Source organism: Oncorhynchus nerka, linkage group LG7 (genome assembly GCF_034236695.1).
Source record: "Oncorhynchus nerka isolate Pitt River linkage group LG7, Oner_Uvic_2.0, whole genome shotgun sequence".
In the NCBI taxonomy this organism is placed as follows: domain Eukaryota; kingdom Metazoa; phylum Chordata; class Actinopteri; order Salmoniformes; family Salmonidae; genus Oncorhynchus; species Oncorhynchus nerka.
The window spans coordinates 83,789,317-83,804,662 of record NC_088402.1 but is presented as its reverse complement, the minus strand read 5'-3'; the positions used below and the strand labels follow the sequence as shown (position 1 = coordinate 83,804,662).

The window sequence follows — 15,346 nt, the reverse complement described above, 5'->3', positions numbered from 1 at the left end:
AGTGTGCTGCGAGGCTATATTGACGAAAAACAGATTCCAAATGAGCGAATGGTGGTATTTTGTACAGATGGGGCTCCATCTAGCACGGGGCGGTGGGCAGGACTATGCACTCTAGTTATGAATGTGTCTCCCAATGCTATACGGACGCCTTATATGACACACCCGCTGAGCTATAATGAATACACCGAGAGCAACTGGCGGCAAAAGAGCTGAGCGCAGAACTCGGAGATACTCAGCAGTTAAGATTTGTAAATTACATCGCGCGCGCCTGTTCGCGAAACTATGTGGATATATGTTCTATTTCACACCGAGGCTCGGTGGTTATCGAGGGAATATGTTTTCGAATTGAGAGAGGAACAGTTGTCATTCGCAATGGATGTAAAAAATAAAAAAAACAGTTTGCTGACTTTCTGTGTAATGAAAATAATGTGTATCCTTGCCTATGTAAATGTCATATTTGGGAAACTGAACGCAAGGATGCAAGGGAAATACAAAAACAAAAAAAATATACAGATTAGTGACCGAATCAGCGAAACCCATTTGACTGTGATCCTTGCTCAGTTGTGTAGTATCTGGGATCTACATCTGTTTATATTAGTTACTGTGCTGTTACTAAGCAGTAATGCATTACGGCAGTGTTACGTTACTACACCTAATAGGAAATGCACATGCGCACTGGAATGCCGGGAACTGTAGAGCACGAGGGGTTTTTGACTAAAGGACAACTAACTGTACTCCCGTCTCCTGCCTGGTCATTTCTCCACAACACAAATATTACAGTGGCGACGAGGATGGGATTAAACTACATAAACGGACATTGCTTGAAGGGAAGAATGTTGCGTGAGTAATGAAACTCAATTTTTTTTTAATGTAATTCGTCAGTTATTTTTTATTTTCTTTCGCCAGTAGAGTAGGCTAAACACTGCTAGCACTGCTAGTATAGTATTCAGGAGCTGCCAAGTAGCAAGACTATTGGAGTCCAGAATAGCGACACTGCCCTCTGGTGGTTAAATAAAAGAAACTGTCATTGAACCCATTGAAATTAGGCGATCTCAGTGGAGAAATACGGAGTGAGAATGAAACGCAGCAAGTGTGAGTTCCTCAAGGACTCAGTGGAGTATCTCGGATACAAGATTGATGCACAAGGCCTGCACCCAACCAACTGCAAGTTGGAAGCAATCGTAAACGCTCCAGCACCCACAAATATCTCAGAGCTGAGGTCATTTTTGGGGCTCCTGAACTATTACGGAAAGTTTGTGGCAAACTTGTCCACATTGTTGCATCCGCTTCACCAACTGCTGCAGGCCGATACAAAGTGGAATTGGTCCCCACAATGCGAAGAAGCATTCAAGACTTGCAAACAGCGTCTGCTAAAGAGCAAGTGGCTTGCCCACTATAACACAGAGATGAAGCTGAGACTCGCGTGTGATGCATCTCCATACGGAGTAGGAGCCGTCATCTCACATGTTCTACCATCAGGTGAAGAACACCCTATTGCATTTGCATCACGGACTCTGTCACCAAGTGAGAAAAATTATGCTCAAATTGAGAAGGAAGCCCTGAGCATAATATTCGGAGTGAAGAAGTTTCACAAATACCTCTACGGAAGGAAGTTCCAACTGCTGACAGATCACAAGCCTCTGTTGGCCATCCTTGGACCAAAATCAGCTATACCAACCCTTGCGGCACTTCGAATGCAACGTTGGGCTCTGATATTGTTAGCCTACGACTACGAGATTGAGTACAGACGATCCAGTGATCACGCAAATGCCGATGCACTATCGAGACTACTGTGCAGTAGTGACTCCGACAGTGAAGATGATAGAGCAGTCTTCCAGATCTCTCTCATTGATGAACTGCCCATATCTGCTTCTGACATAGCAGAGGAAACAAGGAAAGACCCAGTGCTTTCCAAAGTCTTGGACTTAACATTAGGCGGTTAGCCAACCTTCGTAAATGACGATAACCTTCGTCCATTCATCGACAAGAAAGACCAGTTGTCCACTGATCAAGGGTGTGTTCTGTGGGGATCAAGGGTGGTGGTACCTCACAAATTCCAGAGGAGACTACTATCTGACCTACATGAGGGACATCCAGGGATCACTCGAATGAAAGCACTCGCTCGCAGTTATCTGTGGTGGCCTGGACTGGATCAGGACATTCAACAGCATGTAGGCCACTGCTCACCTTGTGAAGCTGTTCGCAACAAGCCTGCTGCTGCACCTCTTCATCCATGGTCCTGGGCTGCTACACCTTGGGAACGCATCCGTGTGGATTACGCCGAAATTGACAAGCAACATTTCCTTGTTGTCGTCGATGTCCATTCCAAGTGGATGGAAGTGTTCCCTACTCAACTGACCACAGCTGAGAAGACCATCAATCTTCTCAGACACCTGTTTGCATCCTTTGGACTAGTCAAGGAGCTCGTATCGGACAATGGCCCTCCGTTCACGTCAAACGATTTTGAAATGTTTCTCAAGAACAATGGAGTAAGGCACATCCTGTCACCACCTTACCATCCGGCATCAAACGGAGCAGCGGAGAGAGCCGTGCAAACCTTTAAGAAGGCCTGGACTAGACTCGAGGTTCAGTCTGTGCCCATCCACCAAAGGCTTCCCCGGTTCCTGTTTACTTACCGTAACACACCACACACAGTAACGGAATGTACACCAGCTGAACTGTTTCTGAAACGCCAACCACGTACCCGCCTGACATTGTTGAAACCAGACTTGTCAAGCACTGTGGCAAAGCACCAGCTACAGCAGAAGAAAGCTCATGACAGACACTCAAAGACTGTCAGAGAATTCAAAGAGGGAGAGAGGGTGATGGTACGTGATTTCAGACACCCCAAGCGCCTGTGGAACTCAGGTGTGATCTTGCAACGCAGAGGACCTTTGACTTACCAAGTCCAAATTGGTCATCGCCAGGTCAACGTTCATGTGGATCATCTGCTACGGTCCAACGCCCCAGCAGAGACATACCGAGAGAACAAGAACAATAACGACCCCCAGGACTATTCTCCTGACTGTGGACGTACGGGAGAGACAGAGCCTGACCTTCCACCCGAAGCTGGCCCACCACAGGAAGCCCAGGAGGAGCGGAGATATCCTATTCGACAGCGAAGGGCACCTCAAAGGCTTGACCTGTGAGTTGAGCTGGTTAAGGAGGTAACGGACAGTAAAACAAACACTTTTAATATGTCCTAGATAAAAGGGAAGAAAAAGGACATTACCTGGGTTAGTTATTAGGACACAAACTTCATCTTCGGGGCAGAATAATCCCCTGGATTTGTGCTGGGCTCTGAAAAGTCTGCTTCAACCCAGTAGTTGAAAAATGTTTAAGAATGCATTGTTCAGATATTGCATTAGTAGTTACCTAACATATTTACCTTGTTCTCTGGGAGTTAAACACTATGGGGGAGGAGTGTAGTATCTGGGATCTACATCTGTTTATATTAGTTACTGTGCTGTTACTAAGCAGTAATGCATTACGGCAGTGTTACGTTACTACACCTAATAGGAAATGCACATGCGCACTGGAATGCCGGGAACTGTAGAGCACGAGGTGTTTTTGACTAAAGGACAACTAACTGTACTCCCGTCTCCTGCCTGGTCATTTCTCCACAACACAAATATTACAAGTTGACATGCAAGTAAGTGACATTGAATGCTGCAGACAACGCATTCACGGCTCACTATGGAGGAGTTTTGGATCCTGACAAAAACGGAATACCTCCGAGCATTACAATTTATGGTAATCTGATTCAGTGCTCTCCTCTGCATTAAAAACAAATATCGATCCAGGTTGGACGTGACAGCAGAAATGAGGTGCGCACTGTCGATCACGCCCACTGAGACATACATCCCAGTGTTGCCAACTAATTTTCAGGGTAAATTGCTATAGGCAGGTTGATTTGTTGTTAAAAGTTGCTAAATTACGCGGTGATGTCATTGAGCGATAACGTAAAACTGCGTCATTACGTTGATTACGCAATAACGTTTCTCAAATAGACTGGCCATCTCGGCAAAAAATGGGATTTGACGTTTTTCAGGTACAGACTCACTCTTTTCTGTACAATTTTGATTTAGACATGTTGATTGATGTTGTAAGTTCTGTTCAAGATCAAACATTTGTGACCTGCTATATTCATTGGGTTTGGCTCGTCGAACCCGCACTACTGCTGCTGCAGTCAGCCAACAATGATTTGCAATTTGCAGGCCTGCTGCTGGCTGTGCACGAGCTGAGCGCCTGCTGGTCACGTCACTCACAATGCACTTTTGCAGCTGTGCAGTGTGTGACAGACAAAATCGTTTTGGAGTCATTTAGAGGGAAAATGCGTGCATTTTAGCGTTTGAGTCACTGTTCAAAAGTTGCTAAAAGTTCCAAATACATTTTTAAAAGTATCTCAATTTGTTGCTAGGTGCTGTTTGAAAAAAAAGTTGCCAGGGTAGACTGAAAAGTTGTTAAATCTAGCAACAAAATTGCTAAATTGGCATCACTGCAAGACACACACACCCATCTCATTAGTTGTGGTGAGATAAGATACATTATGTCAGACTACTTTGTAGTTGACTGTCATAGTCCCACATTAGAAGTATGTGATGTTTTCTCAACTCACCAATCAGAAATACTGTTCATGTTTTTCAACTGACTGCCAAAGCCCACAATAAAAAGTTGGCTGTTAATTACATAATTGTTTTTCACATGGTTGGGGTCGTGAGAATTTTAAGATATCAAAATGGGGTCCCCTGGGTTAGGGTAGGAGTATGCCACCTGTTTTTTCATACAAACACTCAGCATAGAATACTGAGTTTTCTGATGCAGTGCTTATTTATGCAATAAAACACACGAATACAGTGTTTCAATAAAATAAAATATTAGAGAAATGCACCATAACAAGCAGTAAACATTTAAATCAGTACAAAATCTACAATTAGCAAAGTCTTATGATATATAATCTAAGATTGCTGATAATTAACTAATTACACAATTATCCAAAATGTGCTACTAGAACTTCTAGCTGATTGACATTAGTACCACGTTTAGTGCCATTTTATGTGTTTGAGGTAAGGTGGTGTGTGTATATAGACATTTTTTGGGAAAAAAATAACTATGATTTCCAAACGCTTTTATAAAGGCAAGTCTTTTACATTTCTTCTCATAAATCAATACATACACATTTATGAAGTACTGCTTAATTAATTGTCATAGCAACACATAAGAAGTCACAATAACAAAGGCATAACAAAATAGAAGATTCCAAAGAAAATCATTTTTACAATCCTGTTTAAAATGGCAAACACCCTTACTAGTTAATTGACCTTGACCAACTGCAAGAAGTGCAGAAGCTGTCTGAAGTGAGGCCATTGACACAACTCACCTCATTGTTAAGCCACAGGTCCACACTAAGGAACTAAAGGAAAACTGGTATCACCAGATGTGGTGCTGGTGGTTAGGAACACCCTGAGTTTTTATTGTAATGGTTCGGCCTGTTGTAGACAACCTGGCTAAAAACGATGGCGTTGTTGTGTGTGAGAAAGTTGTCGGTCAGCTGGACAGAGAAGGCGGAGAGCTGCTGATGGCATATGTTGCTGCTGGGCCCTGGGGTGTCCAGGGGGGGGTCTGGGGCAGGGGCTCACATCAGATCTAGAGAGGAATAGAGAAAAATAGGATGATGTTTGGAGAGAGGATTGGATGGAGAGAGGGGCAGAAGGAAAGAGGCGAGAGAGGGTGGAGGGGTAGAGAGAGACAGGTGTCGATGGATTAAAAAACACCTTAACTGATATTGTAGTTCAATCTACTACCTCGTTGTCCTGGTCGGCCGTAGAAGCTCTCTCCTTCCAGGCACTAAGGTTGAATTGCTGGATGTTGTTGCACTTGATGGGTGTGTTGCCTCCCTTAGGGATGAGGAAGGGGTCACGTGACACGGCTGTAATGCCAGTGTTGTCACAGATGATCTGAGCCAGAGATACATTTCTCAGGGCCTTCCTCTGTGCCGAGGTGAAGACGCCTGGGTTTTCATACCATAGCCTGGGGATCAACAAGCGATAAGAGACACATACTATGACAGACAAACACACACTGGACCTTTAAAAACAGTAATAAACTGCACTCTGGCAGTGCTATGTCAAATACCTTACATGATGCAGGTCAGTCAAACTCACTCACTCGCTCACTCACTCACTCACTCACACACACACACACACACACACACACACACACACCTGTCTCCCTGGCGGATCTTCTGGAACTGGGTGGCGATGAGGCAGGCGAAGAGAGGCCCGACGCGGCCCCTGTGTACGAAGGGTTCAGCCACGCCCCCCATCCACACGTCAATGTTATCTGGGGTGCCGTAGAGCTGCAGCAGTCTGAAGGCCAGGTCTGTGTTGTTCAGAACCACGGCCAGCTCGCCCAGGTTACTAGGTGTTGAGAGCCCACAGAATTTACGCCAAGCGTTGTAATCTAGGTTAGGGAAGAGAAAGGAAGTAATAAGTGAATGGAACTGACCAATAGAGATACAGTATATGGAAGACGAGAGGAATTCGAAAGATGATTGATTTTGTGTTAACAGCCAAAGGATATGAGTTTAATGGTATAGGTGTGTTTATCTGTGGTATCAGGGTAACTGTATAGATGTGTTTATCTGTGGTATCAGGGTAACAGTATAGATGTGTTTATCTGTGGTATCAGGGTAACTGTATAGATGTGTTTATCTGTGGTATCAGGGTAACAGTATAGATGTGTTTATCTGTGGTATCAGGGTAACAGTATAGATGTGTTTATCTGTGGTATCAGGGTAACAGTATAGATGTGTTTATCTGTGGTATCAGGGTAACTGTATAGATGTGGTATCAGGGTAACATTATAGATGTGTTTATCTGTGGTATCAGGGTAACAGTATATATGTGTTTATCTGTGGTATCAGGGTAACTGTATAGATGTGGTATCAGGGCAACAGTATAGATGTGTTTATCTGTGGTATCAGGGTAACTGTATAGATGTGGTATCAGGGTAACATTATAGATGTGTTTATCTGTGGTATCAGGGTAACTGTATAGATGTGGTATCAGGGTAACAGTATAGATGTGTTTATCTGTGGTATCAGGGTAACAGTATAGATGTGTTTATCTGTGGTATCAGGGTAACTGTATAGATGTGGTATCAGGGTAACAGTATAGATGTGTTTATCTGTGGTATCAGGGTAACAGTATATATGTGTTTATCTGTGGTATCAGGGTAACTGTATAGATGTGTTTATGTGGTATCAGGGTAACAGTATAGATGTGTTTATCTGTGGGATCAGGGTAACTGTATAGATGTGGTATCAGGGTAACAGTATAGAGGGACAATGGAAGGTGTGTACCAGGCAGGCCATGGTCACGTCCACGCTGCATGTTGAGGGAGCCCAGGTCCAGAGCCAGATGGTTTATAAACTGGAAGAGTTTCTCCCTCAGAGCATCCACCATCATGTGGTTCTGGGTGTTCAGCTTAGCAGGGTGACCCACCAGACCACGGATAAGAGGGTCGATACCACCTAAAGGAGGGCAGACAAAGAATAGGATGTAGTTTTTTTTTACCTTCCCCCCCATCATAGACTGTTATAAACGTGGTGGTTCAAGCCCTGAATGCTGATTGGCTGACAGCCATGGTATATCAGACCGTATAACACAGGCATGACAAAACATTTAGTTTTACTGCTCTAATGACGTTGGTAACCAGTTTATAATAGCAATAAGGCACCTCGGGGGTTTGTGGTATATGGCCAATATACCACGGCTAAGGGCTGTATTCAGGCGTTGCATCGTGCATAAGAACATCCCTTGGCCGTGGTATATTGGCCATATACCACACCCCATCATGCCTGATTGCTTAATTAATAATCCAGAGAGTGAATTAGTTTACAACTGGCAGAGGGGTCTGCAAAGGATTCCTATGTGACCCACCACCACTCACCCTCAAACACCAGCCTCCAGGGGGTGAAGAAGGCCTTGAAAAGGGGCACGCTGGGGAACATGGGATTCTCCTTGTTGTTGATGTCCAGGCGGGACAGCGTGGGCTGGATGGCCAGATGGGCAAAGCGGTACGCTGCTGTCGCAAACACGTTGGCAATGCTGGGATCAATCGTCTCGTTGTAGCCAGGGTAACGGCCGAGCTGCCGGGCCATGGTGTCTGGGCCCACGATGTGCGGCAGGTAGTCCCTGAACACAAACACCTGGGAGGGAGGGAGTCTGTTACTGGTACCTGGGTGGTGAATAGAGTCTGTTACTGGTACCTGGGTGGTGATATCAGTCTGTTACTGGTACCTGGGTGGTGATATCAGTCTGTTACTGGTACCTGGGTGGTGATATCAGTCTGTTACTGGTACCTGGGTGGCGATATCAGTCTGTTACTGGTACCTGGGTGGTGATATCAGTCTGTTACTGGTACCTGGGTGGTGAATAGAGTCTGTTACTGGTACCTGGGTGGTGATATGAGTCTGTTACCTCCTGGGTGGTGATATCAGTCTGTTACTGGTACCTGGTTGGTGATATCAGTATTTTACTGGTACCTGGGTGGTGATATGAGTCTGTTTCCTCCTGGTTGGTGATATCAGTCTGTTACTGGTACCTGGTTGGTGATATCAGTATTTTACTGGTACCTGGGTGGTGATATGTGTCTGTTACTACCTGGTTGGTGATATGAGTCTGTTACTGGTACCTGGGTGGTGATATCAGTCTGTTTCTGGTACCTTGTTGGTGATATCAGTCTGTTACTGGTACCTGGGTGGTGAATAGAGTCTGTTACTGGTACCTGGGTGGTGATATCAGTATTTTACTGGTACCTGGGTGGTGATATCAGTATTTTACTGGTACCTGGGTGGTGATATGTGTCTGTTACTACCTGGTTGGTGATATGAGTCTGTTACTGGTACCTGGGTGGTGATATCAGTCTGTTACAGGTACCTGGGTGGTGATATCAGTCTGTTACTGGTACCTGGTTGGTGATATGATTCTGTTACTGGTACCTGGTTGGTGATATCAGTCTGTTACTGGTACCTGGTTGGTGATATAAGTATTTTACTGGTACCTGGGTGGTGATATGTGTCTGTTACTGGTACCTGGGTGGTGATATCAGTCTGTTACAGGTACCTGGTTGGTGATATGAGTCTGTTACTGGTACCTGGGTGGTGATATCAGTCTGTTACGACCTGGTTGGTGATATGAGTCTGTTACTGGTACCTGGTTGGTGATATCAATCTGTTACTGGTACCTGGTTGGTGATATCAGTCTGTTACTGGTACCTGGTTGGTGATATCTGTCTGTTACTGGTACCTGGGTGGCGATATCAGTCTGTTACTGGTACCTGGTTGGTGATATCAGTCTGTTACTGGTACCTGGTTGGTGATATCTGTCTGTTACTGGTACCTGGGTGGTGACATCAGTCTGTTACTGGTACCTGGGTGGTGATATGAGTCTGTTTCTCTCTCTGGTTGGTGATATGAGTCTGTTACTGGTACCTGGGTGTAGGCGCCCATGATCTTGCGAGCCTCCTGATAGAGTGTCTCACCGTCCCAATGTGGGTTGAGACGAAGCAGGGCACCGGCCAGACGGTTGTGCTCACGCAAGAACATTGTGTGAATGGATGTCAAAGCTATGTTCTCATCCACACGAACATCACCTGGCAGACAGAGACATACAGGTGAGACCAGAGCCTTACAGGTGAGACAAGAGCCTTATAGGTGAGGCCAGAGCCTTACAGGTGAGACCAGAGCCTTACAGGTGAGGCCAGAGCCTTACAGGTGAGGCCAGAGCCTTATAGGTGAGGCCAGAGCCTTACAGGTGAGGCCAGAGCCTTACAGGTGAGGCCAGAGACATACAGGATGAGGCCAGAGACATACAGGTGAAGCCAGAGACTTACAGGTGAGACCAGAGCCTTACAGGTGAGGCCAGAGACATACAGGATGAGGCCAGATACATACAGGTGAAGCCAGAGACTTACAGGTGAGACCAGAGCCTTACAGGTGAGACCAGAGCCTTACAGGTGAGGCCAGAGACATACAGGATGAGGCCAGATACATACAGGTGAAGCCAGAGACTTACAGGTGAGACCCAAGCCTTACAGGTGAGGCCCGAGCCTTACAGGTGAGACCCGAGCCTTACAGGTGAGGCCCGAGCCTTACAGGTGAGGCCCGAGCCTTACAGGTGAGGCCCGAGTCTTACAGGTGAGGCCAGAGACTTACAGGTGAGGCCAGAGACATACAGGTGAGGCCAGAGACATACAGGTGAGGCCATACAGGTGAGGCCAGAGACATACAGGTGAGGCCAGAGACATACAGGTGAGGCCAGAGACTTACAGGTGAGGCCAGAGACTTACAGGTGAGGCCAGAGACATACAGATGAGGCCAGAGCCATATAGGTGAAGCCAGAGACTTACAGGTGAGAACAGAGGCTTACAGGTGAGGCCAGAGACATACAGGTGAGGCCAGAGACATACAGGTGAGGCCAGAGACATACAGGTGAGGCCAGAGACATACAGGTGAGGCCAGAGACTTACAGGTGAGGCCAGAGACTTACAGGTGAGGCCAGAGCCTTACAGGTGAGGCCAGAGACATACAGGATGAGTCCAGATACATACAGGTGAAGCCAGAGACTTACAGGTGAGACCAGAGACTTACAGGTGAGGCCAGAGACTTACAGGTGAGGCCAGAGACATACAGGTGAGGCCAGAGACATACAGGTGAGGCCAGAGACATACAGGTGAGGCCAGAGACATACAGATGAAGCCAGAGACATACAGGTGAGGCCAGAGCCATACAGGTGAGGCCAGAGACATACAGGTGAGGCCAGAGACATACAGGTGAGGCCAGAGACATACAGGTGAGGCCAGAGACTTAAAGGTGAGGCCAAATAGTGATTGAGATGAACATCATATACATTGTCTTTCTGTATCCGGACAACTATTGTACATGGGAAGTCAAAGAATTCCTCTGGTCAAAGTTCTATCGCTTTTTGTCATTCTGTGTCTTAGACTTTAACTTAAATATACATTGGTCTACTCTTTGGACAAATGGAGTTGAAAGGCTAACCTGCAACGAAGCAGGGCACCTCCTTGGCATTGGTGTCGTTGGTGATTCTCCTGCGGGTGGCACACATGTTCCCCTTCACGTTAGTGAAGGGAAGAAACTCACGTCCATTGTCTGTGAACTCTTTGTTGATACGTAGCAGGCCTCCATCATTGGTGAGGTCACGTAGGTCACGCACCAACCCCTCCTCAGAGCCGTACACCTGCCCCAAGTCCAGGAAGGCATTCAGGGCATTGATCTGCTCCCTCCTGTTGGCCATGTCACCGAAATTGAAAGCAGACTTTCCTGTGCCGCACACAGGCGCTGATCGGAAGACCGGGATGCAGCTGTCTGGGCCAGTGGGCAAGCGTGGGTCATTGAGAGGAATCTGGTCATGGAGGAAAAGACAAGACAGGTTGAAGAACTAATAATCCAGGGACCATGGATCGAAAAGGGCCAGATATCCAGGGGGGTGCCTGTTGTAAGTGTTAGGCTGTGGGATGTGATGTGAGAGCTGTGACTGACCTGGATGGGGAAACAGGGTTCGGAGCGTTCACAGCTCTCATCACAGTCCAGGCCGTTGCTGAAGGCGCGGATGCTGGGGGAGGAGGGCGTGAATGTCAGGTCATGGTCGTTCCACTGGCCAAAAATAGTGACCATGTGTGTGAACTCGCGATCGCTCTCTACACTGGCGTCATTGGTTGCCAGGATACGGTTAGAGACCTCCCTTACCTGCACACATGGAGGGAAGCAGGGCAGAGGGAGAACAATGAAATACAATTATGTTACTTTATATCTAACTTGTGGTGAAATAGTGGCAGTTATTGCAACTATGTCTATGTATTTTCATCATACCAGAGGGAGCACAAAGTTGTTGAAGCTCCTATTTGGGTCCCAGCTTTTGGGTCTAGAGACCCCATCGTCATACTGAGCAGGCAGCCAACGAGTGAAGGGGGTGTTTGAGGCTCCCAGACGAGGAGACTTCCTAATAAGAAGGAAGAAAATACAAATCAGAATAGAGAAACCTCGCTTGAGAAACTCAAGGTACAGGTAACTGCCAAAATAACGGAAACACTTGAGTAAATGAGGGATACAAAGTATATTGAAAGCAGGTGCTTCCACACAGGTGTGGTTCCTGAGTTAATTAAGCTATCAAAATCCCATCATGCTTAGGGTCATGTATAATAATGCTGGGCATGCCATTATTTTGGCAATTATTTTGGCAACCATGGCTATGCCAATATAGGATGACAATGCCCCCATCCATAGAGCACTGAATGGTTTGATAAGCATGAAAACGATGTAAACCATATGCCATGGTTGTCAGTCACCAGATCTCAACCCAATTGAACACTTATGGTAGATTCTGAAGTGGCGCCTGAGACAGCGTTTTCCACCACCATCAACAAAACACCAAATGATGGGATTTCCCTTGGAAGAATGGTGTCACATCCCTCCAATAGAGTTCCAGACACTTGTAGAATATATGACAAGGTGCTCTGAAGCTGTTCTGGCAGATCGTGGTGGCCCAACGCCCCTATTAAGACACTTTATGTTGGTGTTGCCTTTATTTTGGTAGTTACCTGTATAAAGCTACATCTCCTGCAGCCTATGACTGTATAGCCAGACCTCAGACCTACACTGATTGCACTTCCTTTTATATTCCACCCTATACAACTACTGTGCACAAGGCTTTCAAATTGTTGTGTCAAAGTATTAAAGCCGCCATGCCCTGGTGCTCTCACAGGTTGTTGCAGACGCTGGTGGCTGTGCGGTACTTGTTAACGTTGGGTATGGTGCGGCAGGAGGGCTTGCTGACACGAGCGGCACAGCCAGTGACCCGTGCAATGGTGTCTAGCTCCTGTGGTGTGAGGAGGTCTGAGAAACAAGAGATAAGGAATAATGTGAAATATGTGTTTGTGTGTGGATGGGTGTATGCGTGTGTGTCTGAGTGTATGTGTGTTTGTGCGTATGTATATTTGTGTGCAACTGACCTGTTGCATTGAGCGAACGTTTGTGCAGCCTGTGGGTGCGGTGGACTTTCTCATGGATCAGCCTCAAGGTGTTCTCCAGGTAGTCTGCAGACCGAACAGCAGAGCGCGTGTCCCTGGCAGGCTGCTTCAGGAGACGCAGGATATCTGAGGGCCTGATGGACTGTCCACGCACTCTCTCCAGACTCCTAAGGAATGGACAAGCACAGTGGTGTAAAGTACTTAAGTAAAAATACTTTAAATTACTACTTAAGTAGTTATTTGGTGTATCTGTACCTTACTTTACTATTTATATTTTTTGACTACTTTTACTTCAGTTCATTCCTAAAGAAAATATGTACTTTTTACTCCATACATTTTCCCTGACATTCAAAAGTACTTGTTACATTTTGACAGGAAAATTTTTAATTCACACACTTATCAAAGGAACATCCCTGGTTGTCCCTACTGCCTCTGATCTGGCTGACTCACTAAACACAAACGCTTGGTTTCTAAATGATGTTGGAGTGTGTCCCTGGCTATCTGTAAATAAAAAAGAAAATGGTGCTGTCTGATTTGCTTAATGTAAGGAATGTAAAATGATTTATACTTTTAGTACTTAACTATATTTTACATTTTCTTTTGATACTTAAGAATATTTAAAACCAAATACCTTTGGACTTTTATTCAAGTAGTATTTTACTTGGCGACATAATTTTCTGTTAAGGTATCTTTATTTTTTACTCAAGTATGACAATTGGGTAGTGTTTCCACCACTGGACAAGCATGTGATTGAGTTTTGAACAGAAACAAGCTCCTGCAGTTGAATTAAAATCTTTGTACACTGGCAGATTTATTGTACGAATCATAAGAACTTATGAGAAATAGAAATAGTGAACCTATTATTTTCTAAAGGAAATACAAAAGGTATTTCTTCGACTGAGTGAGACAATTGTGCTAGTTGCATACGGAGTAAGACACTAGTGCTGGTCATTTCATTTGATCCAATTTACAAAGACAGAGATGATTGACTACATTTGAAGAGATCAACTGTCAGGTTTACTCACTTTTCTCTGGAGTACTTGTAGGCTTCATCTACGAGTCTCTTTGCCTCCTCTATTGAACTGTGAATGAAAGGGCCACCCAAACTTTCCTGTGTGGACAGTGCTGGCTGGATGAACATCATGCACAGCCCCGATATCAGGAGGGAGGGAAACGGCTTCATCTCTAGAAAGCAGAAAGTTTATCAGTTTATCATCCTTAAAAAAACATGCTGCTCTCTTCAATGTAATGAGCAAGTATTTTGCTTCTAGCTGTTTTACAAATTGTGAGAGAACTACAGAGACTTCTCAAAGAATAATAATCATATTAAAATAATCATATTAAAAACTAGGGCAGTCAGAGTAAATCTGCTAACTCGAGTTAACTTTATATCATTTTATTGCACTGTTTTTTTTATTGTGATTAACCGCATTGTCTGAAAACATTGAAAATGCACTGAAAACATCTGTAATACATAATCTATACAGATAACAACAACAATAAATGTAAAAAATAAGTTGACATTGAGGTTAACGAAAGTGTGCTTTCTAAATGTACCTAATTTTGCTTACCGTTACTTACCAAATCAAGACGTCAATATTCTTGTAATATTTTTTTTGTATGAAAAAATACAGCTTAGTTTGATCAAATTCTGAATTTGCGATTAATCGCAGCAAATGTAGCGATTAAATCAATTCAATGTTTGAATAATTTGACATCTCTGTTAATAACACATTCATGCATGGATCAGAATTACCAGGGTTAACAGAACAACTCAAATATAACCTGATGATCAGACCAGACAAGGGAAACATACAGCAAATGTATTTTATTCAATCATACCTTTGTTTGAACAACTCTTGTTGTGAAGTAAAATCGTCTGAAGATAGTCCTCTCTAACAGTTCTATTTATAGTCAATGTTACAAAGCCCCACCCCTATTATCTGACATTTTATTTTTATTGAACTAACTACCAATGATGACATCATGCAACTTCCTTCTTCCTTTTGCCTTGACCAAATCGATCATTAACTGATCGTATTATTTAATGTGCTACTTTTGAGTCAGTCAAGGAAAATGGTAAATGCTTACTCTATATTCTAGCCAGCTGTTTCCTGCTAGAACCCTTTTGCAGCATCATGAGTTAAATGATTGTGATGGTTATGCCTGCATGGTCTATGGTCTGGGCTTACAAGAATGAATGAATGACTTTATTTTGAGCTGCTGTGTACTCAGAGCTTCTCGGTAATGGCGCACTTACAACCAGTACAATTTATACAAGTTCACCGCTCTT

General features: G+C 44.7%; 1 protein-coding gene across 1 annotated transcript; it reads right to left on the bottom strand.

The window, feature by feature from the left end:
* Positions 1 to 4,895: 4,895 nt before the first annotated feature.
* Positions 4,896 to 14,973, bottom strand: LOC115132512 (myeloperoxidase-like). The gene is made up of 13 exons (XM_029665241.2): positions 14,896 to 14,973; positions 14,079 to 14,238; positions 13,036 to 13,220; positions 12,787 to 12,919; positions 11,897 to 12,026; positions 11,567 to 11,773; positions 11,066 to 11,429; positions 9,497 to 9,657; positions 7,954 to 8,212; positions 7,364 to 7,534; positions 6,225 to 6,462; positions 5,805 to 6,030; positions 4,896 to 5,646 (listed from the first exon to the last, which is right to left on the bottom strand). Exons 2-13 carry the CDS (start codon positions 14,234 to 14,236, stop codon positions 5,641 to 5,643), a joined length of 2,238 nt encoding a protein of 745 aa, XP_029521101.2. The 5' UTR covers positions 14,237 to 14,238; positions 14,896 to 14,973; the 3' UTR covers positions 4,896 to 5,640.
* Positions 14,974 to 15,346: the final 373 nt, after the last annotated feature.